Source organism: Pholcus phalangioides, unplaced genomic scaffold (assembly GCF_987345545.1).
Source record: "Pholcus phalangioides strain wild (caught in Gottingen) unplaced genomic scaffold, Ppha-v1.0 ptg000007l_1, whole genome shotgun sequence".
Taxonomy (NCBI): domain Eukaryota; kingdom Metazoa; phylum Arthropoda; class Arachnida; order Araneae; family Pholcidae; genus Pholcus; species Pholcus phalangioides.
In genome coordinates, this window is record NW_028301600.1 from 7,506,375 (window position 1) to 7,530,719 (window position 24,345).

General features: G+C 37.8%; 1 protein-coding gene across 1 annotated transcript in view; it reads left to right on the forward strand.

Annotated features, from left to right (window-relative positions):
- The window catches only part of LOC149084873 (sodium-dependent dopamine transporter-like), a 94,684-nt gene that overhangs the window by 27,636 nt on the left and 42,703 nt on the right, over positions 1 to 24,345 (forward strand). Inside the window, exons 2-4 of the mRNA XM_089232608.1 lie at positions 5,514 to 5,758; positions 19,465 to 19,689; positions 22,540 to 22,671. Of these exons, the coding sequence (XP_089088734.1) occupies positions 5,545 to 5,758; positions 19,465 to 19,689; positions 22,540 to 22,671 (571 nt within the window). The 5' untranslated portion in view covers positions 5,514 to 5,544. The remainder of the gene's footprint in view (positions 1 to 5,513; positions 5,759 to 19,464; positions 19,690 to 22,539; positions 22,672 to 24,345) is intronic.

The window sequence follows — 24,345 nt, forward strand, 5'->3', positions numbered from 1 at the left end:
AAAGTTTATTCATGACTCCAAAATAGGATTTATTTCTCTTCCTTTGGTCCGAATTTGTCTCCTGAGTGGACAGTATCATCGGCAATCCTGAATGTTTGCTCCTTAAGGATACATATATGCTTTCATTTTTTGTATTTTGAGAATGATTTCAAGTATATTTCGTCACATCGTTACTTTAGTTATAATCTAAGTGAGAGATTGAATCGTATTGTAATTGAATTTATTCATGCGAATACTTATGAGAAAAGTATTTTTGTTAAAACAAGGGCCTACAAATTCTTATTCTTATATATGGAATCGATTAAACAGTGATCAACGTATCATCAGAGACAAAGAGAGCAATTTCTCTCGTGAAATATATTGATTTTTACTCTCAACTAAAGGAAAAGGATCTTTTTCCTCCCGGGCTTAAATATAAGCCGCAACTAAGCCCTTAATGGTGGTTATCAGAAAGACGCAACATGTGCATCTTGCTCGTTGCTGCAGCTGTCACCGATGCCGTTCTAGAAAGTTTGTCAATGTAATGAAATCATGGAAAACATACACACATACACACAAGCTGTCGACGATGGCCCAGAAACGAAAGTGAACGAATTTTCATTATGGATGCTTAATTCAATTTTCTTCTTTCCCCTGAACCCTTTTTATTCTTCGGAATAGTATTAAAAGTTGGTAAGCCTAATGCAGGATGAAAGAATACTAACGGCACATAAAACGAACCTGAAGTGGTGCAATGCTATATTTTTTGAAATCGTGAGATACGAAAAATACTGCTTACGTTTTATCCACATAACCGTTGACAGTATTCTTCCATAATCTACAATTTCGAAAATTCAGCATCGTACTTTCTCACGTACGGAGAATTTAATTTTTTCCTTGTTACTTAAGCCCCGTTTACATGTACAAGCTTGGGGGTTGCTTTGGTGATATTACATTCATGGGGGTAGATCTCGTTTAAACAAATCTAATGGTTCCACTCAGATTTTGATACCTCTTCCGGTCTGGGCACCAGGCTCGCGGCCCGCTTTCGTAACGAAATTGTTTCACGATATATCTCGGGAAGTTTGCAATTCAAATAAAAGACAAAAATATCGTCTTTCAGAATATTCCAAAGACGAATCCAATGATACCCTACAGATTTTAATCATGGGTGGAGATACGGGGAGGGGCATTACCTCTCTCAGCGTCAAAGACGGAGCCGACCGATATAATGTATATGTGTATATATGAATTGACATAATCATCATCATCATCATCATGCCCCCCAGCAATCATCATCATGCCCCCCAGCAATCATCATCGTGCGTCCCCCAGACTTTCACGTCTATCTCCGCCTATGATTTTAATACGTCTTTTGGTCTGGGCACCAGCCACGTAGCCCGCATTCGTAACGGAATTGCTTTACCCTGTATCTCGAGAAGTTCGCAAGGCAAATAAGTATCGCAATAAACATCCTTTTATCGCAATAATAATCCTTTGCGCCGCGAAAACTACCGTTAGCTCCTTTGTCAGCCATCTTGGGCCGATCACTTCCGTTCAACCCACGTGACCAGTGACAACTTCCGGAAAGAAGGGGGGTTACCGGCATAAACAAAATGTCATGTAAATGGGTTGTAACGAAAATCCCTGTTACCGGTAATTTTCCGGGATATTTTATTTCCCATGTGAACGGGGCTTTTAGTGAGGTGTCCTACACGGCATTCATGTATCACATTGAAAGGAAGGTTGGTGGGTACTTCAAAGACTAGCTAGAGAAACAGTTGGATTGTTAAATCAATTGTTATGATTAAGGGATAAATTCTGTTTTGAGTGACGCCATACCCTTATCTTGAAAAAAAAACTGGGTTTGCTCGACGCGTTCCCTCTGGTTTACAGATAATGTATGGGTTCTCTATTCTAATAGGGGAAAAGGGTGTTTACAGAATTCAAGAACTACAGAAAGAATTTGTTGGATTTATTTGATGTACGGTAATGAAAATGTTAAGAGATGAAATAGCTGTTCAGAAAGAAATGTGATAATCATACAAATACAAATAAAAGGCCACAACAGGCAAAATGACCAACGAGGTGGCTGAGGAAAAGATGACCATAACAAATATCATATATTTCTAAAATACAGCAACCCAATTAAAAATGCAGTTATAACAACTGAAAACTATAGATACATGATAAAATATAATACAATAAATTATGCAAATACTTTTATTATTATTAAATTTAATTAAATTATTAAACTATAAATACAATGCCTATATAATAAATAATTATTGTTATTTTATCTAAGTACGGTTAGTTTCTCGATTTACCTCAGCATGTTTATCGTATTTCTTTTTAAACGTGTCAATGGTGTTATAATTTACTACCCCCGGAAGTAAGCTATTCCATTTATTAACAACCTGCGACAACACAACCTAGAGCTGTCCCTTACCAATCGATACTGGTGTCCCCTTGTCAAAGCAGTCGATTGACGGAGTATTAATATGAACTGCGGGGATTCACTATATCGTGTATGTTGACTTTAAAATACTTTGTTATATATATTTACCACTATTAAAATTACTATTAATTAAACTTAACTATTTACATCGTAGTCGAGAAAGAACACATCCGAACATTTAGTCTCGACTCTCTTTGCTCGCCAGCGATACACATATACATGTACAGGGTGTTGTATTAATGGACCGACAAAGTCAGAGGGTTGTTAGTAGGCATCAAGAGGAACAAAAATTGCAATGGAACATGGTGTCGCAAACCACGTTCAGAGGGTGAAAATCACGAAAAACGCATACAGGCTCTGAGTCCAGAGGAGACGAAAGGTGGATGTCAGTTGATCGCTGAATCCGTTCGTGGGTTCGCTTACCATATCTGACTTTAACACCATTTATGCGACGCCTGTGGACACATCGGAGGACCTCATAGCGCGGGTTGTCGTCGCTGCGGCAGGCATCAAAGCACGTAGTTCTCGACTACTCCCATTAGCTTCACGTCATCTGCGAATTTGCTAACAATCCTATCGGTACCCTGATCAAATTTATCGATAAAAAGTAATAAAATGTTGGGGCCAAGGACACTTCTTATTAAGAAGACACCAACGGATAAGGCAAATACACGACGTGTATTTTCCTTAGTTCGTGTATTTTCCTTAATTCGTGTATTTGCCTTATTTGTTGGTTTCTTCTTAATATTCTTGGGCAAAGTTGATCAACTCTTGCAAGGACACTTCGTTGAGGGACTCGTGACCAGAATCGTTAACAACGATTCTATCAGCAAGTTGCCCCCATCCTAATCTCGTGTAAACACTTGAAGAATTTACCATGTTGGATCCGATGGAATGCCTTCTGGAAATCAAGATAAACAACATCTACATTTTTGCCTTTACTCAAAGCCTTGGTCATGTGATCATAGAAGCAAAGGAGGTTAGTCACACATGATTGCCCTTTTTTGAATCCATGCTGATTATCCGACAATACATTATTCTCGTCTATCGACTTGAACAATTGCCTTTTAATAATAATTTTCAAAATTTTCGAGAGGAAGCTCGTCAAATTCACTGGACAATAATTGGACACGGCTTCTCTACTACCTTTTTTAAATATCGGAACCACATTAGCAAGCTTCCAATCTCTTGGGACGCTACCCTCAGCAACACTACTCCTGTAAATCTGTGCGGATTATGATGTAGGGGCAATCAAAAAGATACCCACCCTTAATTGATGACAATCATATTTGTTATGGGTATAGTGTGTATTCTTTTTTATTTTTTTTTCTAGTTTTAGTTTCAATAGTTTTCTTCCCTTTGTTATTGTTTCTTTTTTTTTCTTTGGTTGTGGTGGGGGATATATATTTTGTGATGGGTAATAATACCTATCGATGGGAAGTGCCAATTCTGCAAGAGAAATAATAGTTAAACCCAATCCGATCTTTGCAGTCATCTTCTCAAGCCTAATGAATGTAATATGTAAGCATCATATGTAAATTTTAAATAATAAAGATAAGTATGTCAAAATTGTGATGTAAAAAACACTGTTCTATTGGAAAACTACATATTTCAACTGAAGGATTTGAGACAACCGCAGTTTCTTTGGAATAAAATCATTTTTATGCATTTAACAACACTGTGCAAGCACAAATATCACTTTGTTGAATTTTTATTGATCATATTACAGGGTGTTTCAAAAAGAATTATCCAATTTAAAAAAATCATAAAAAACTATTCAGCTTTTAAGCCGTTTTGATCGAATAATGTATAGGTAGAAAGAGGAAAATATTGAGTTTCACACAGTTTCCGACAGGTAGCGCTAACGCTCTTCCTTTGACCACCACTTCAGTGTTAGTCAAGATGGCGACTGCACAACAGAAATCGTTTTGTGTTCTAAGCTTCGCGAAGTGTGAGTCCGTAACAACTGTTCATCGTGCTTTCGTTGACAACACCCTGGTGTTGAACTTCCTACCGCTCAGAGTATTAGGCGATGATATAAACAATCCCCTGCCGTCCCCGCGTGTCAGACGAAAATGTGGAACGCATCCGACAGAGTTTCGCACGTAGTCGACAGAAATTCACTCGCAGTGGATGCAAACATTCTCGCAAAGGTTTGGGACGAATTTGACTACCGTATATACATATGGCGTGCATCCCAAGGTGCACATATTGAGCACCTTTAATTTGGTTTGTAAAAAACTTTATGATTAGCCATGTAATATAAAATTTATCTTAAGTGTCTATGTGTTCAATATTTTTCGTAATACGCGCATTTCAAATCGGGTAATTCTTTTTTAAACACTCTGTACTTTTTATATACACGGTGCATAGTTAACAGCAAGCACCTCATTTTACTGACGAACCGTTGATCCTAGAGACATACTTCCAATAAGGAAAAGTATCCAATTGACGTGTGGAATTCAGATACGTCATTCATGTTGCAAACGGTTCTATAGTTATTAAAATATAAAAATTAACTTCTTATACGAACACCCTGTGGTAAAAAACCTCAATCAGAGCGTTGTTGCCCCGTTTATTCTGATGCCAACAAAAAAAAGTTCCGCTTTTTCAAGTGCAATATTTACTGAGATATTTTAATTTAAAAAAGCGGTGAAAAGTAATGAGAAACAGTATAAATGAAGTTAAGAAGCGTTTTGCATTAGTTTCGGATGTTTTCCCCTAACTTTTCGAATTCAAATATCTCAGTGGATATCGCACTTAAAAACGTGGATTTTGTTTGTTGGCATCAAGAGAGACAGCCCAAAACTTTTCAATTTTGAGCACAGAGTGTCCGTATAAAAACTACTTTTTATTATAATAATTATACAACCCCTTGCAACATGGGAATGCCGTATCTGAGTTCTACACTTTATTTGGATACTTTTTCTAATTGGAGGTATGTGTGTAGGATCAACGTTCGTTAACAAAATGCGGTGCGTGCTGTTTGTTAGCTATGCACAGCGTATACTGTATGATGTACGTTATTTCGAGAAACTATTTTTTTTTGTAACTAGTTCACTCTTTTCACTATTAGGACCCAAACGTCTTGAACAGCACAAGCGGCAATGTCGGGATCATCAATCTCGGAGAAACTAGGCGAAGCCACTGAGGAAAATGCCAAGACAAACGATCTCACTAAAGAGATCAACTCCGAAAAAAAGATATCCAATATCGTAGAATGTCCTTTTACATCGGATAAAGAGAAAAAGAAGAACTTCTTCTCCGCAGGAACCTGCGATGATGGATATAGTTCCTATACAAGTACTCCAAAATCCACAGGTAATCTCGTGATTATTACTTCACTGCTCTTGAAAAAGAGTATCATACCTTTGTTTTTTTCCGAGCTTAAATAGTTGTTACGGAAAATTGATAAATCCGCATGATTGCCGAGCATTTTGGCAAGTTTGTTAAATTTCCCTAAATTTACCGCTTTTACCGGCGATTATGCATAACACCCAAGTGTCGTGTCGTTGGCAAACATGATGAATCGTACTATATGATATACAATGATACTAATTGCTATATATATTGTATCATTGCATCGGGGTACGATCGTGAAATTTGTTATCATTGTATCGGGAGAGAGAGATCCGACAATGTTCATCACACATACTAGAATCATTTGGATTTTTTTTTTCATATTTATCATATTCACCAATTGCAGCATAATCACAGATAAAGGCGATAAATTTCAAGTCTTTATCAATCAAACTTACCAAGACGATTGGTAATTATGCATGATTACCGGATACCATAATGTGATGAATCGGTTATTATACATAATATGTATAATAACCGATTTATCACATTTATCGTAACAGTTGCATCTCATGAAATAATATACCGTACAAAGTGTCCCACGTATCGTATTCTATGTGCTGTTAATGAAATACTATCCCCACGACTAATATCAACCCAACTTTTACGAAAATGTTTCTGGTACCATCCATGAGAAAAGTCCATCTATTGAGGTTTTATACGGTTCGGGAGTGTAAAAATTTTATTATGCCAGGCCCTCGATCTTTATAATATTCCGGGAGAGATGATAAAAAAAATGCATCCAGTTCGGAACTATTTGAGTGAGGCCAAAAAGAGGAAAATCGTATTTGAACTTCTAGCTAAAAGTATTTTTTCAATATTTCCCGATGAAAAATGTGTTTTCATGAGTCATGGAAAGTTTAGCTGTCAACGTTTATGATATCGGAAGCAAAAACTAATACAGATTTTTCTTTTATTGCTGTTGTGGAGTCGGTCTTGGAAGTTGAGGGGTGATAAAAACTGCTAGAGGTATACATACCACAGACTCAACTTCAACAAAGGAGTAAGTGCCCTGCCGCCAAATAAGAGATCAACGCACAAAACGCTGTCGGGGGGAAAAAAATAAAGTAATATATATATATATATGAAAAAATGTCATCACACACACACGTGAACGTTTGTATTAAATGGGTTTTTTTTGCGTACTATTTTTGTGCTTCCTCGCACGAATTAAATATCCTCAATGAACAAAACGTTTTTTCCTCAATACAGTCCACGCCGCATAGCCTCTTTACGATCAGCGACGTAATATTGCATCCAAATACCAGTGGAATAAATTCAATCCAGCTGACTGTTTCTTCAACATCTTTTTTTCCTCATTGCGAAGCTTTATTGTAACCCTATGAAGCAAAGTTGTTTGCACACACACACACACACCCTACATATAATATACTGTATCTTTCTCAGAACTAATCCTTCTATTATATAATGTACATGGAAGTGAGGAAGAGAACACGTAGGTGAGGACGAAAAATCAAGAGACTGTACATTAGGGTGGAACGAAATTTTTTTTTTTTCGAAATTGCCATTGTAATAGAATTTAAAATATGTCTTTATGTGAAGAAATACCATTCCTAATTTTTTTCCTCCAAAATTCAAACTTCTTGAGGTTCCTCATCGCCCCTGAAGTTTTGCGCACGTGTGGAATTCTGTAACATGACACCGTGGAGGAGACTTTCCTATTCTCGTGAACATGTGATTCGTTCAGTGACCTCGATGTGTTATTCCCTTATTTTCAGTATTCATCTGCAATCTTACCCCTTAACTGAGAGGGTGTATAGCAGTCAAAATGATGACCAGAAGCTGTTATTGTTGTGGCATTTCAGGAAATCCTAAAGAGTTGGATTCTCGGGTCTTGCCCACCTATGGCGATGTTATGCTTTGTTATTTGCTGACTCAACGCAATATGAAGGCACAACAATCAAGAAAAGATTCAGCTATTGCAGACACTCTTGAAATTATCGTGCCTAAGATAGAAAATATTTGGAAGCAAATAATATTATTATTTGCTTCCAAATTATTAAAAAATTCCATATTATATTTGCTTATGAAATATTATAAATATTAATATTTCATAAGCAAATAAATAAAGAAAAAAGGATATTTTTTTGGATGTAAGTTTCATAGATCCCTTGAGAAAGTCTCTCTGGAAAAGAAATTTGAATCTTGTCAACTAAAAGAAACTGATCAAGAACTTAAGTCTTTGAGCGGTTTTTAAAATTTTCCCGATCTGCGTTATAACTGCCACATTGGAAATCACTAGACCTTCTACAATTTGTTACCTATTTCCAAGAAAAAAAATTTCCCGATTGCGAGCTGAGAGATAAATGCTTTCCCCCACAACAAGAAACAAAAAAAATTGACTCCGCCCATCGCTTTTATTTCCCGCACCATGATACAAAGACACCTGCCATGAAGTATGTAGCTTTCTAGGACAAGGAATACTTAAAAAAAAAAATTTTCGTATTATTTATACTGAGCGTATATTTCTTTACTGTGCTGATAGAAAGGTGGGGGAGAAGAGAAACAGTCTCTCTCTTTCGCTCTCCTCCTGTTATCTAACTTTGAACAAAAGCTGATTCCACCCAGTGGCAGTTGATTGATTGGAGAGGAGTGGGGGGGGGGGAGGTAATGGAAAACATGTTTGACTGTAAAAACAACTTCAACTGATTTCTGAACCTTAGCTTGAGAATGTGCAAAGCAAAAAAAATTCAATGGAAAAAAATTTATACCATTATCCGAAGTCCCGATAACTATAACGAATTTTTTCCCATGTTATGATATTGGTCCGTTCCGTTCTTTGCAAAAGTGATAACATTACTCGAATGATAACATTATCCGTGATTTTAATAATCGGTATCGACTGTATTTGGAATTTATCTCTCGTCGACGAATGTCTGCTTTACTTTCTAGTTAGCGATAATATAGGCACATTATTGGCTTGTGCCTATTGGCATCGAGTCAATCAGTGATAACAGAGAGCATTGGAGTGCAATTGAGCGTCATTGACTGACGGACAACGAAGATAAGATACCTTGAGAAGAGGTCAAGATCTTCTGTAGTCACCTGTAGCGTCTGACAATGGCTACCTCGATGCTGACAGCCCGAAATAACGGGTGATGAAATACTTCGGCTAACGAAGATTTTGTTCGGGATTTTTCTACCTTGGCTAACGAATAAGGATTCGGTTTACGAACATTTTTGTAGATATGGATGAACGTGCCAACATAAAGCAGTCGCGTCGTTAGCTGAATTTTAGTGCCAATCATCATCAGAATTACTGTCACTCCAGCTCGATTAACTCATGTCCACCTCGGAATCTTTTTCCGGATGTACTTCCATTTCTCTCCTAAAGGTTTTAAACCATTTCATGTACAATGGAAGGTCATCTTATATGAAAGATGCGTTTAAAAAATGGAGCCTGTGTTTCTAGAGCACACATTCTTTCAGTGCAAGACTATTAATCTTGCATCATACTGAACAGTCTGGATATCCCAGGAGCTTATCTTATCCATCTGTACGTATCAGACAGCAATGAGCTGACCAAATCACACATTGATGGGGAGAACTACGAACTCGACTAGGATGTATCATATATATACATGTGTTATAAATATATAAATTCTCATTTATCCAATTTTGAAGTTGTTGATTTTAGCCTCCGGTCAATTTTTGCATTTTTAGCTCTCCTTGGTGTTTTAAAACGTTTATCTTCGAATTTCGGGAAGTTTCTGGAACGAATTAAGGGATTTTCCATTGAAACCAATAGCAAATCACGTTTCGGCTTACGAAGCTTTCGACTAACAAATGTGATTTCGTAACGAATTGTCTTCGTTAGCCGAGGTATCACTGTACACTGGTTTCCGTAAATCAGAAAAAATAGTGACAGCTCGGCCAAAATTAAACCAGTTGTACGAAATTTTTGAGTATGTTGTTGAGAAAATGATGCTGAAATAAAACTAGAATATGCACAAATGCGCCAATACAATTTGATTACGTCATCAAGAAGTGGCATAAAATGCATTATTTGAGAAGTAAGGCTCACATGCGCGCGCATTATTTGAGAAGTAAGGCTCATGCGCATTATTTGAGAAGTAATGGCGGAAACACAGTACACTGACGTGACGTGATAATCACATCACGTCAGAGACTTTGCGAATTCTGATTCGTGAAAATTCTGTGACGTGAAATACACACGTCACAGAATTTCCACGAATTAGAATTCACAACGTCTCTGACATGACGGGAAATCACGTCACGTCAGTGTAGTGTGTTTCAGCCTTAAGGCTCATGCGCATTATTTGAGAAGTAAGGCTCATGCGCATTATTTGAGAAGTAAGGCTCATGCGCATTATTTGAGAAGTAAGGCTCATGCGCATTATTTGAGAAGTAAGGTTTAGCTGCGATTGCGAAATAAGAAATCAAAGATAGACAATTTGTTTGGATGACTTCTGTGTAACAGCTCAGGACTGTGTCCTAACCACTGCTGAATCCAAGTTGAGCTTGCATAACAATAGCGAATGTTATTTGAGTTCAAGAGAATTTATAATCTCTAACATTGACCAAACATTCTTAAAATTAATTAATTAATGAGAGGAGAGTACGTGTATATCTCTCTCTCCCTCTTTCGCGTTTTGTCTCTTCAGGTGGAAAGAGACACATAGACATCCATATTCTAGAATAACCAAACTCAGGCCAGCCGAGATCTCTTGGACTCCGTTCAAGACTCAACGGAAGTTTTCTGCTGTAGCTATGGATGTAACTTTTGGAATTTAATTGACAGCCAATCGGTTCGTGTGTACGCCTGTATTCTTTCATCAATGCCTTCCTTTTTTAAAGCCATATTGCTGATTCAACGCCCTGTAATTTCTGCATCTTATCGTAGTAAAAGCCACGCGACTTTAAAAAACTGGAAAATTCGATCAAGTCACTCACGAAGAGTAATTTTAACAGGTTCACAGGTTTTTTGGTATCTGAATTTGATATTTTTTTGATATTTTCAATAATATACAGGGTGTTCTGTTAATGGACTAGCAAACTCAGAGGGTTGTTATTAGGCATCAAGAGGAACATAAATTGCGATGGAACATGGTGTTGCAAACCACGTTGAGAGGGTGAAAATCGCGAAAAACGCATGCAGGTTTCGACGTCACGCTGGAACGACAAAAAGTACAATAATAACTACAAAAATATTTATTTGATTAATTATTATAAGATTTGTTGGAAGTGGCGGATGCTGACGTCATTGCACAGTCTACAACGACGTACAATCGATTCCTGGACGCGCTCGAAGATACCAGGTATGCTTTTGATGTCTGTTGCAGCGACAAAAATCCGCGCTATGAGATCCTCCGGTGTGTCCACAGGCATCAGATATAGTGTACATTACGTCAGATATGGTGAGCAAACCTGCAAACGCATTCAGCGATCAACTGACATCCACCTTTCGTCTCCTCTGGACTTAGAGCTTGCATGCGTTTTTCGCGATTTTCACACTCTCAACGTGGATTGCGACGCCATGTTTCATTTCAATTTTTGTTCCTCTTGATGCCTACCAACAACCCTTTGAGTTCGTCGGTTCATTAACAGAACACCTTGTATGTCATCATTCACTTTTGCGGAGCAGCGAATAATAATGAGTAGGAAAATGAAAATCGGCACCAACTGAGAAGTACACTCACTAAACAGATTTCTGGAGCAAAAGGGGAGACAGAATTCAAGCAAATCAACCTAATCTCAAATAAAGATGATTAATGCAATGTTTTGGAGCAAAAACAAAGCAATTTTTGTAAATTTTGTGGTTTCTAGAGCAATCATCGCCTTGAGTCTACTGTGAAACACTTTTGAAATGGCGGAGATTTTATTAGGAGTCTTTCTAGAACGGCATGTTTTACTGCAGTATATGTATGTAAAAAGATGCGGGCGATGCGGGTAGAACGGGTTTGCATCCATTTAATCCGTTTTTTCCCAAACTTTACTTCATTTTTTGAATTCAAATATCTCATCAGATATCGCACTTGGAAACGCGGAATTTCATTGTTGGCCTCAAGAAAGACAGGGTAACAACGTTGGGTCTTTAAACACAGGATGTCCGTACAAAAATTTTATTTTTTTATTTTAATAGCCGTAAAAAATGGTCATTTGAGGGTCGCCAAGCAGATGTCCGATTGAGCTAAAATTTTGCACAGATTGGTTGTTTTGTTGATTGGAACAAGATGGGGGGAGCCAAAATTCTAAAAAGTTGGAAAATAACGACCACCCTAGAGTACAGTCCCTCAAATGGAGATTCTCAAGGTTTGTATTCCCAATACACAAACATGCCAAAACAATAGTTTTTCATCTTCAATATCTCGATGAATATTGTATTTGAAAACATAGAATTTTTCACAAATGACTTTTAAAGCCGGTTCTATATTTCGCTAATTGTAAGTTTTATCACGCGGTATGAAAAGTCATTTTTTTTAATTTTTTTATGACCCCTCAAAAAAATTATGACACTTTGAGAAAGTGCATGCCATTCGAAAACTGTTTGTAATTAAAAGTATACTTCTCTGAAGTCACCGGTCGCAGAGATATGGATATATATCTTTATGGACGAACAATTTGAATCGCCTTGTGTATAAAACTCCTAAGATACAATCCCAAATACTTTGAGGATTATGTTAAGCCAATTACATCATGTTATAAGCGAAGCAAAGATCGAAAAATAAAAAGCCATGTATATTTTCCCATCAGATTTTGATATAATATTTTTACATAACATACATATACCATTCTGAATAAAAACGTTCATTCCGCTTTTAAAGTCAAACAAATTTTCCTTTTTCTTGACAAACGAACGGAGGGTTTTAAAGACATTTATTGAGTAGCGAAGTTATAAAGCTGCTTATTAGGAATTTCAAACCACTGTGGGATAATCAATAACTTTGTTAAAATATCGAAAAAAGATCTGGACCGCAAGAAAATAAAATGAATTTCCATACAATGGAGCTCCAATTTTCGAGTGAGAAAATTTCCATAATAAGATTAGAAGGACAAAGAGTTTATTTTACACCGAGTAAGTAGCTGCTAAAATTTTCTACGATAAAATATTATACACTAATAGGAGGGAAAAAACCTTTCATGCAAAAATATTTTATATACATATATATATATATTTCTCTCAGGGTATCGGGAATATCATTTAATTTTCCTCGATTTCCGTGCTTTTTGGAACATTTTAAAGGATGTTCTTATTGGAATCTTGAGGGAATTCAGTTATGCATCTCTCTCTCACCGCCGCATTTTATTTATTATTATTTCTTCTTTTTGAAAGAGAAACAAAAATCAAACGCTATTTGAAGATTTGAGGCCTTAAGGATATTTTTTCCAAAGTTTTTCATTTTTCTTTCGTTTCTTGGAATTTTTGCGGAAGGTATACGGTTGTGCAATTTGTTTCTCTCTCTCCCAAGAGAACTCTTTTTGAGTGTATTTATTTTTTCCTTACATATATCCTAGATACGTATTATGAAGTAAAATCTAGGTTTATTCAGTTGCTTTGTACGAATCTCTGACGTCATGAAAACACACTGATGGTGCAATACTGGAATAAAAAAAGTATAATAATAATAATGTATATATCTTTCATGATTTTACTTTGCCCTTGACATGACATGAGAATGTCTTGTCAAGGGCAAGTCTCTGGGTTTTCATATGAATAAAGTAATGTTTTTTTTTTTAAATATTTTGTTTATTTTCTTGTGGAGAAAGTTTCTCTTACCAAAAGAAGTATAATACTTTACTTTAGGATACATAAAGCTTGCCGGAAACATCTTGAACATGATAAAAAAGTTTCCCAATATTTATATGTTTCTATTCGTACCAACGCACAAAATACACGGAAGTTTTACTGAAAAAAAAACCAAACAAAACACAGTCCGGGAGAGAGATTCCAGTCTCTCTCCTGGAGAAAAAATTTAATTCCTTCGGTTATGGAAACGATAAAGTGTCGTTTTTATTCTGTTAATATTCACGACTGACAGCAATTATTAAGGTAATATCATCTTTCATAGAATCTTACAGAGAAGAAAATGTTCTCATGTTAAAATGTAATATAGATTCCGGACTAAAATAGCGTTGATCTGGAGTAAACTTCAACTCCGAACGTTTCGTCCGCATCCGCGTTGAACATCTTCAGTGGAGGAGATTTTATATTTCACCTGTCTAGAAAATATACGGCAAAGATGTAATTAACGGCAATTCACGCCCATCTCCCGTCCTGTCTAGGAGACATTTTTTCCCCCCACATAAAGTAGAATAGAAAAAATTGAATGGTGTATTTTCTCTGCAATAATATTCCAAATTGATTTCATCAGATGCTTTCAGGGTTGAGACAATTATACTACAACGTTCACGAAGCTCCAAGACTTATTTTGTTACGCAGGGATAGCTTAAGCGAGGGTGCAAGGGGTGCGGCAGGTTGTAAGGGGCGGCAGCGTAGAGTTTAGTTAAGACCTTAAAATTTAACGCAGTAAAAATTCACTCGACATTACGCTTTTGAATCATACCTCGACAACGGAAACGTTGAGAAAATAGACACAGGGCCTCTGACCTGTGTCCAGAAACAAGAATGTAAGCTATCGTAGCGGCGTGAGACAAAATCTGTACCAGTGCGGGACTCATTTTTTGTGCCTCGTACCTATTGCCCCCCCATAGCCTCTACATTCTGCGTCAGGGCCCCCAGGCTGGAATCTTTCGCGGAGCCCAAGCCAGATTTTCCATGGGGCCCCTTTTATAGTTAATTTATAAAGAGAAAAAAATTATAAGGATTTAGTCCCAGGCTCCAAGCTGGAGCCCTGTCAGCCCTACCCTTGGGGGGTCATGCCCCTTCCTCACAATTTATCCAAACGATTCCTAACAAAAAAAAACATTTTTCGCCCTTTCATCTCGGATTTTGCGCCCCTCCAGAACCAACAGAAAACATTTTCTTTGATTTTTTTTCGGCCAGTGGAACTTTCTTTTACCCATTCACTTCGGATTTAGCACCCCTCTGCACCCCTCGCAATGCGTCTCATGGCCGAGCGCCGCCACTGCACTCTATCATTTTGATTCTCTGTGCATTTTGATTCCCTCACCCATGGCTCCCACAAGGGTCCGGGACAATTTGTTTTTTCGGGTTCGAAGATCATCGTCCGTTTGAGTTAGTTCTCAACGCTTTTGGCTTTTTTTCATGCTATAAATTAACTATAGAAGAGCCCGTGAGAGGTCTCACTGAGGAGCCGCAAAAGATTCCAGCCTAGGGCCCCCGCTCTAGGATGGGGGCATGTCTCACCCAGAATTTGTTTAACAATACTCAAATGAAAGAGAAGGAAAAATTCGGCTTCTCACTTGTCCGGTCCCTGGAGTACCAGAAACACCTTTTTGAAAAAAATTTCTTAATAAAAAATATAATTTAATGTTATATATCACATCTTCACAGGATAAGTGATGATGGCTCACAAAAATAAGTGCTGTTTCAAGGATTAAGATATCTGGCATTATTAAGAATGGTAAAATAATTACAAAAAAAACAGAAAAATTTTACTTCAAAAGTGGGACGTATGGTCACACACATTTTACACAGTAAACAATGATGTGCGTCTTTGTTCTGAAAAAAAAAATCAGATTTATCTCGATGTCCCCTTCACTGAAGTCCTGTGAGCCTCCTGCGAAAGTCACCATTAGGAGCGGCATATGAGGCTTCGCACCCGTGCGGCAGGTAAGCTCGAGCCGCCCCTGTTGTTACAGAAGAATGAATACTGTTTATTTGGTGTTCCCTTCGCAATTATGCATTTTTGCCATTGTTCATTGAAAGATGTAAATGCGGATTGTGCAAGCCTTTTTTTGTCACATCCCCCAGTGCCTTCGTCGCTGCTCGCTGCACTTCTTTGGAACCTAAGAATCATTGCCCCTTAAGCAAATTTTTTTGAAAAAGGGAAAAGTCACATGGGGCAAGACCAGGGGAATAAGCTGCTTGTGAAAGCATCGGAATCTGATGTTTTGACTGGTAAATCTGACACCAGGAGGGACTTGTGAGTCCTGCATGATTCGGTGAGACGTAAATGACCACATCTTGGGAACGTCAAGTCGTGCGCCTGCTTACAGGTTCCTCATGGTGTCAGATCACCTGTCAAAATATCACATTCCGTTACTTCTCTCTCTACAACCGGCTTATTACCTTGATCTTTCTCCTTGTGACTTTTTTCTTTTTCCTTGGATTTTGCTCAAGGGGCAACGATTCTCAGGTTCTGAAGAAGTACAGCGAGCAGTGACGAGGGCACAGGAGGATGTTACAAAAACAATGCTTGCAATCCACATTTACGTCTTTGTATGAACAATAGCAATAATGCATAATTGCACAGGGTAGTTACTTCGAAGGAAACACCAAATAAACAGGTTCTATCTGTATTCATTCTTCCGTAATGAAATAAGTCTCGGAACTTTAAAACGGATTCGAACGTAATAGTAAATCTCTATACAGCGATAGACTGAGATTTCGTATAATCAGAATTTTTCAGGTTTTGATGACTTAATGGTCTGACATGCTTACGTAAAGTTGCAGACATGTTTATTACTGATTTAATCCATGCATGAATATTTCAAAATGAGAATTTCTGACAAAAAAATGAGCTAATAATACACTGCTGGCCACCCAAATTGCAACACCAAGAAAGACAAGAGATATCGCAACAATATTTATTTTGTAGATAACATGTTGACCAAGCATCAAATGATTAAATTTATAGACTTCTGTGAAGTGTGGTTCCTGCCAAAATCAGTAGCCAGAGTAGCCGCCATTGTTGGAGATCACCGCTGCCACACGCCTCGGCATTGATTCAAAGAGACTTTGGATGTGTTCTTGGGGTACAGCAGACCAAGCAGCTTCCACGCGTTGCCAAAGTTGATCTGGTATGGCAGCTGGGGATGTAATCTGGGTCAATCGTTGAGCAACCATGGACCACATGTTTTCTATCGGCGAAAGATCCGGAGAGCGAGCTGGCCAGGGAAGCAATTCAATCTGGCGATTGACGAAGAACCTTTGGACAATGCGTGCCACGTGTGGTCGCGCATTATCCTGTTGAAATATGGCTGTGGGCAAGCCCCGAAGGTAAGGAAGGACAACTGGCTCCAACACCTCGGAGATGTAGCGCTGGCTTTTTAAAGTACCGGCAATGCGTACTAGAGGAGTGCGAGAGTGATATCCAATACCGCCCCATACCATAATACCCGGTGGAGGACCAGTGTGGCGGTGCATAACGCAGCTGTTCAGCATCCTCTCTCCACGGTGTCTCCAGACTCGAATCCGACCATCGTGGTGTTGCAGACAGAAGCGTGACTCGTCAGTAAAGACAATTTCATTCCATTGTGCCGTCCACATCCTTCTTTCATCGCACCGTTGGCGGCGGAGACGTCTGTGGTTCTGCGTCAAGGGTAGACGAAGCAATGGACGTCTTGCGGACAGACCACTCTGCTGTAAACGGCGTCGAATGGTACGCGCAGACACTGGATGATGCGGTACAGACTGAATGTGCTGTGCTATGGTTCGTGATGTGGCTGAGCGATCCGTCACTGCCATACGCACAATACGCCTGTCATCACGTGAAGTGGTGCACTGAGGTGGATGCGATCGAACACGTCGGTCCGTCGTACCCTCCTGCATCCAACGATCACATATCCGCATTACAGTTGTTTGGTTTCGTCCAACACGACTACCGATTTCCCTGAAAGATAATCCACAATCTCAGAAGGCCACTATCCTTCCTCTGTCGAACTCGGATACTTGATCAAAAGATGATCGCTGTTTTCTACGAGGCATAATTGATCGTTTTTTTGAAAAAACCACAAGAAAAACACAATTGCCGCACTTCAAATCGTCGAAATCTCCAAGCCTTAAATAGCGCTTTGAAGTGGCGCCACAGGCGCGCGTGATGTGCGTCTGCGCTGAAATTCTAATCATTTGCATATCTCCCCTCCGCTAATGCATGTTGTAAATTTCATATTATTTGCATGCTTCCTTCAGGGTGTTGCATTTACGGTGGCCAGCAGTGTATTTTGTTAAATTCATTATTAAAAATTTATTATTTTTTTATGTGTCTTGTCTTCAGTATTAAGCTTCTTCCTAAAAAAATTTAAAAAAAACCAAATATTTATAACTTATGACAAATTTTCAAATTATAGCGGTTAGTTTTTGCTCAGTGATTTTTTAAATGATTGACGTCATTTTTTGCGCAAGCATGAGCAGACTAATTCCTGAAAACACATTTAACTAATGGTCTTGTGATAATGAAAGTCTATGTATAACTGAAGTTTTCAGTAGTTACTCTTTGCGAGAAGCTTATTCAGCGATTAATTATAAAGTGATATAGAACCGAGGTTAAAATGCTGACTTGATTGAATAATGGTGAGAAAAGAACTAAATTGCAGTATAAATAATGTTTCAATAAAGAATTAATAGTATTTTCCACCACGTAAAAATCTTGTGTGTGTGATGGTATCCGCTTTTCTAATATATATTTATTTTTTTGGTTGTTAATTTTCAGACGACATTATACAGGGTATCCTGTAAGTCCTAATTCGGCCCTTACATCATCAACCATTCGTAGTAGAGGTATGGGTTTAATTTAAAAAATGCCAAAATGTGTTCAAGAATCAATCACTCTGTATGACTTTCGAGAGTGGAAAATACAGTGTGTCATAAAATAAAAAAAATCTCATTTTTTTACGCTCCTTCTGTTCTCTAACTATCAGTTAGAAAGTTGTTGAACTGTCTCTCCTGAGGCCAACAAAGAAATCAATGTTTCTAAGTGCAATATTCGTTGAGATATTTAATTCCAAAATCAGAGAAAATATGAGAAAAAACGGCATAAATTAACGGACAACGCTTCTTTCCATAATTCATGCTGTTTTTCCCAACTTTTCTCTGATTTTTTAATTCAAATATATCAGCAAATATTGCAATTAGAAACATGAAATTTATTTTTTGTTGGCCTCAGGAAAAAGACAGGGCAACAACTTTCTAATTGAAAGTTAGAGGACAGGGAGAACGTATAAAAATTAATATTTTTTATTTTATGACACACTATATTTTCACTCTCAAAACGGGTGCAAAGTGATTTCTGGACACATTTTGAGGATTTTTCAAACTAGAACTATACCTCTACACTGAACGATTGATGAGATAAAGACCGAATCAGAACTTGTAGGATACCCTGTATATCGCCCCCTCCCCGCCCCACTTATACCAGAAACATGTACGTGCAAATTGTCACTTTTTGGGCTTATCGGCTGGTTGAATAACTTATTTTGCTATAGAAGTTTTCGCAGAAACGCTAATATGTATCCCCTCATGAATAGCATGTTGCGAAACATTTTAGGAAAATGACATCCATAGAGTAACGGGTAGAGTTATTCAAACGTCATTTCGTAAGTTTCTGAAACTTGCACAATCATATTTCTGGCATATGAGTTACGATATGTCATAATGATTTCGAACGTCCTTCTAATACATATTTAAGACACTTCAATTACAAATTAGCATGAATGCATGTGATTCCGAAAAAGGAGTTAAACATTATGCTAAACGTCGTAAATCCTATTGATATAGTACCTATGGAGACTGAATTATCCTTTTATGTGATTCTTTCTCGTAGATCACAAGAACTGCAATGAAGGTCAACAGGACAAACCTTCCCAAATAGCCGACGAGGCAATCATTATCGCCTTGACGCAAGATCAAGTAAACGCCAGCAGCGAAGCACCTGATGACAGACCAACATGGAGCAAAAAAGCCGATTTCTTATTATCCATTATTGGATTTGCAGTTGATCTGGCAAATGTTTGGCGGTTTCCTTACCTTTGCTATAGAAACGGTGGTGGTGAGTATGGTCGTAATTTTCATTGCCTGCAAGTTGATGTCTCATAATGGCCCAAAAGTAATAATTAACCATTTATTTGTCTGGGAAAACCGGCTGCACATTCGTTGATTCCGATAAGTAGAAAGGATGACGATAATGGGTCCAGAACCAAAACTATGAATGAGGATTTGGATTAAAACGTCAGAGCTGTTAACCCACGTGGTGAAGGGGGGGGGGGCACTTCAGAGTTGCGGTAATATAGTATTAATTACGCTGCTTAGTGAGTAAAAATAGCATGTTTAATTTTTTTGGAGATAAAATGGTCAAATTGAGAGCTGCTTCGTTAATCTGTGGAAATCATTTATTGTATTAACCTACTATGAAGAAATAGAAAACTTTTGAATAAAAATGAAAAGCTTTACTTGAAGCTACAGAAGACCAAAAATATACACCTTTTAACAAAAAACAACGAAGCACCCCTAAACGTAATGAAAAAATAATCCGATCAACTCGAAATTTCACATGCAAATTTTTTTTATACCAAGTATGTAAATGATTAAATTTTCATGGTCAATGAATGTTAACTTCTGTCATAGCGCGCGTTTCTTATTGCGTAAATAGCATTGTACAAAACAGGTAACAATTGCGGATGGTTCATCTTTTCTCGTGTCGGCGTTGCAGTTACCCGGAGACATAACCAACGTCTGTCGTTACGACGTTGTTGAAGACCTTATAGCCGATATAACGACTTCGACCGTGGTTGCATAGTCGGGATGCGTGTGCGGCATTCCTTCATTCTCCGGTGTCAGTTACGCAACAGTACCTTCGGACGCCACTTTGAGCAGTTACTGTGAGTGCTCGCATAGCCTGTTACATTGGTATGTTTTATTTTCTCTGATATCCACGATCTGCGGCTGTTTCTGTACGTACTGTATTTTAACGTGTATAAGGAATCTCCCTGATTTTTTGGGCTCAAAATTTAGAAAAAAGGTATATCGACGATACTATCCATGTATAAGAAACTCCTTTTATTTTTGAGACCGAATTTTTGGAAAAAAGGAGTTCCTTTTATACACGTTAAAATACGGTACTTACTTTTCGATTGAATAAATGTGTTTCTACCCAAGGTCTATCGCAAAAATTATTTGTCTTGACATGTACGATCACCCGTAGACGTTTGCCGGGAGTTCTGTACCATCCTGTACATCGTCCCTATTTGTTCCCAAAAATCCACCACGTTAAAACCTCGAGGGCTTTATAAATTCAATTTCTTTCTGCACGGTTTTGAAGCAATAACATCCGTTCCGTGGAAATAATGAACTAAAAAAACGTATTTTACGGGAAAAGAAAAATCAAAGTTGGTTTTTTTTTAAAACTTCCGGGAAGTCGTTCCACCACCAAGTGAATTTCACCAAAGTGAATGATACCAAAGCGGAAAAACATCATCATGGATAACGGATGTATCCAGTCCGCTCCTTGTAATTCATATTTTTGACACTTTGACAATCACTGAGCATTTTTTCGTTTGACATTTTCATCCGATTTTTAAATCGTCACAAAATTTTCCTTTCTTACATGGATATAAGCAAAAGTTTGAGGAATCCGCCATTTCTGTCAAGTAGCTTCGGAAAAATGAAAAGACACCAAGACATCTCCACATTTCCTCGCAGACTGCTTAATTCTCTCCTACAAGGTTTTTCTTTTCTGTCGTATTAATAATAATATAGTAATGTTATTTTTTCAGTGCCACAAATTTAACGTAAAAATTTTCAACTCGAATGTTTGCAATTTCTGTCACGATCTTCATCCAACAACTTCAAACAAAACATATCTAGTTATCCGTAAACATTTCAACAAACAAATGTGTTGCAAAAAAACAAATATAATAATATCGGTGATACACAGTAAAACCTCTGACTAAATCGTCATTTTTCTTCGGTCCCGTCCAGCTTTCATAATTAGATAACAATGTTATTAAACCCTCGGTTTCTCGTCGCTAATTTCGGTTAACTCGTCACGATAGAAAAGTTTGTGAGAGAGGAACAGAACAGACGGATTTTAATGGCCCCCTTTAAAGAGCACAGCTTGATAACAGCACTGCTATTCGTTCAAAAGTGGCCATTAAAGCTTTATGTACCAAAACGGAACAGCTCAAATAATGAAAGTGACACTGAAGAAGTGACTAAAAAAACAGTTCTTGAAACGTTAGGGGATTGGTCAAGCTGGACATGATTTCTGTACGGACCCCTACTGATTAAGGGTTTCAAATTTAAATAAAATATCTATGTTGGAAAAAAATTGTGAAGGCCTTCTAATGTCTGCTTTGCCCTGCCCAGGGGCCTCCTCAAGTCAAAATTTGGTCCCGTGTTCGAGATTACCTGATGAATTACTGATGAAAAATTCAAAGCACTAAAATTAAATGTGTCATGTAAAATAATTATATGTGTAAAATTAACGGTGTGTGGAGAAATTCTAACCACTTTTTTTAACAGTTTCTGTGATCAGTCTAAATTTACAAAATACTGGTATAAATCATAAGTGTACCACTGTATGTTACTACAATGAGTTGAGTACTAAAAGCTCAAAAAGGTAGGTTTTTCCCTGTGGTTATCTATAAATTAAGTTAATATGTTTATATTTGTAATTTCAATTCATATTTTTATGAATGCTATATTTTTTCTAATTTATATGATTTCCACAAGTATTGCACATTAAAACTGAGAGCACTTTGCTTAAGTCGTCACTCCGCTTAGGCCGCCGTATTTTCTCGATAACTTGAGTGACGATAAGTCGTCACTCAAGTTTTTGAGAAAATATGGCGAGAAATTAATACTGTATGTAATTTTATAAAAATTATTTTTGTATTTCTAGGAGTGTTCCTTATTCCATATTTGCTAATGCTAGTGTTTGGTGCAATGCCGCTTTTCTATATGGAACTGGTTCTCGGTCAATACCATAGACAAGGACCTATTAGCGTGTGGAAATTTTGCCCTCTTTTCAAAGGTAATTAAAAAATTGGTCACATTTAATGAGAAAAATCTATTAAATTCATATCACTAACAAAAAAGGCAAAATTGCTGTCGAGACACCAGGTAATGTCCTTTATACCACTGGTTAGTTACTTACTACCCTCTCTCTGCCTCATACCAAATGAATTTTCCTTTCCCAGTCCATGCTCCTGCTCAATGGTCACAATAACGATGACCATTGTCAGCGAGTGGTTTAACGTTGTACAATCACGACATTTTCAGAAAAGTTGCATAGCGAACTAAATGTGCGAGAGGTTGACTAGCGCTAAAGTGTAACCAAGGACTTCACGAGTCTTGCGGGTGTCGTGAACACCATTTGCCTCTCCAAAATATATATTTAAACTTTCGAAATTGTATAGAGAGAATTATTCTCATTTTAAACATACAGAAACACACTTTTCTTTTCTTTCACATCATCTCTTGCTTACCACTTTTTGATGTACATAATTCTGGTTCTAATAATAAACTGGTGCACCACGACTTTTGTGTACACTGATGGCTCCCAGGTATTAAAACATAAATGAAGATATCATTCCATTCCCACTCTTCAATTAACCAATCAAATTAGAGCTTTTTATTTTAACGTAGTAGTAATTCTCAGTTACTCTCACTTTCTATGCGGCTTTGTGTGTGTGTAAGGGTTCGCGTAATTCTTGAGCAGGGGACCCCTTTAAAATGTTGAAAATGTAGTATTTAATGCCGTTTGGCCGTCCCTTGGCCACAAGGAAGCCAGTGGAGATGAGTAGTACCTTGGTAAGTCCTATTTATTTGTGTGTGTGTGTGTGTGGAATTTCATATATTTCACATTACGATAATCTATTCTTTTACATTTGTGAAACGTTTTGTTAATCAATTGATTTCATTTAATCTCGGCGAAAATGCAATCGAATATCTGTTAAAATTTTTTGTTAAATTACACTCATGTCCATAAATTAAGGATAATTCAGAATCACACGGAAATCGAAATCTAAAGTAAAAATTTCACCTGTAGAATTATCACACACATCTGCAAGAATGATATGCAAATTTCAGGAAGCCACCAGATGATGCCGATAGTACGTCACAATGACGAGAGTGTAAGAGGGGGGTATATAAGGAATGGTGGCAAAGGAGTGAAATTGTTCACAAGAGTTCTGTAAGGCGCTCAGTGCCATAAGCGAATAGTTATGACACAGAGGACGCATGTGGATGATTTTTTACGTGGTAGAATTATCGGCCGCCTGGAATGTGGGCGTACTCAGATGGAAGTATCCGAGGAACTTGGAATTGCACAAAGTGTCATCTCTAGGCTTTGGCAACGATTCCAAGATAACGGAAATGTCAGTAGACGTTACAGTACAGGTCGCCCCCGAGTTACAACGCCGAATGAAGACCGGTATTTGGCAGTAACTGCCAAAAGAAGCAGACGGAGCACAGCATCCGACCTGTCTCGTCAGCTATCTGAAGCCACGGGTACCACAGTTTCAAGGCAAACCGTGTGCAGACGTTTGGGAGATATTGGTCTATATGCTCGCAGGCCTGTCAGATGTGTTCCACTCACGGCAACTCACTGTCGGCAGCGATTAGCCTGGAGTAGAGAACATGCAATGTGGACATCGTCACAGTGGGCTTGTGTGATGTTTTCCGACGAGTCCAGGTTTAGCTTACA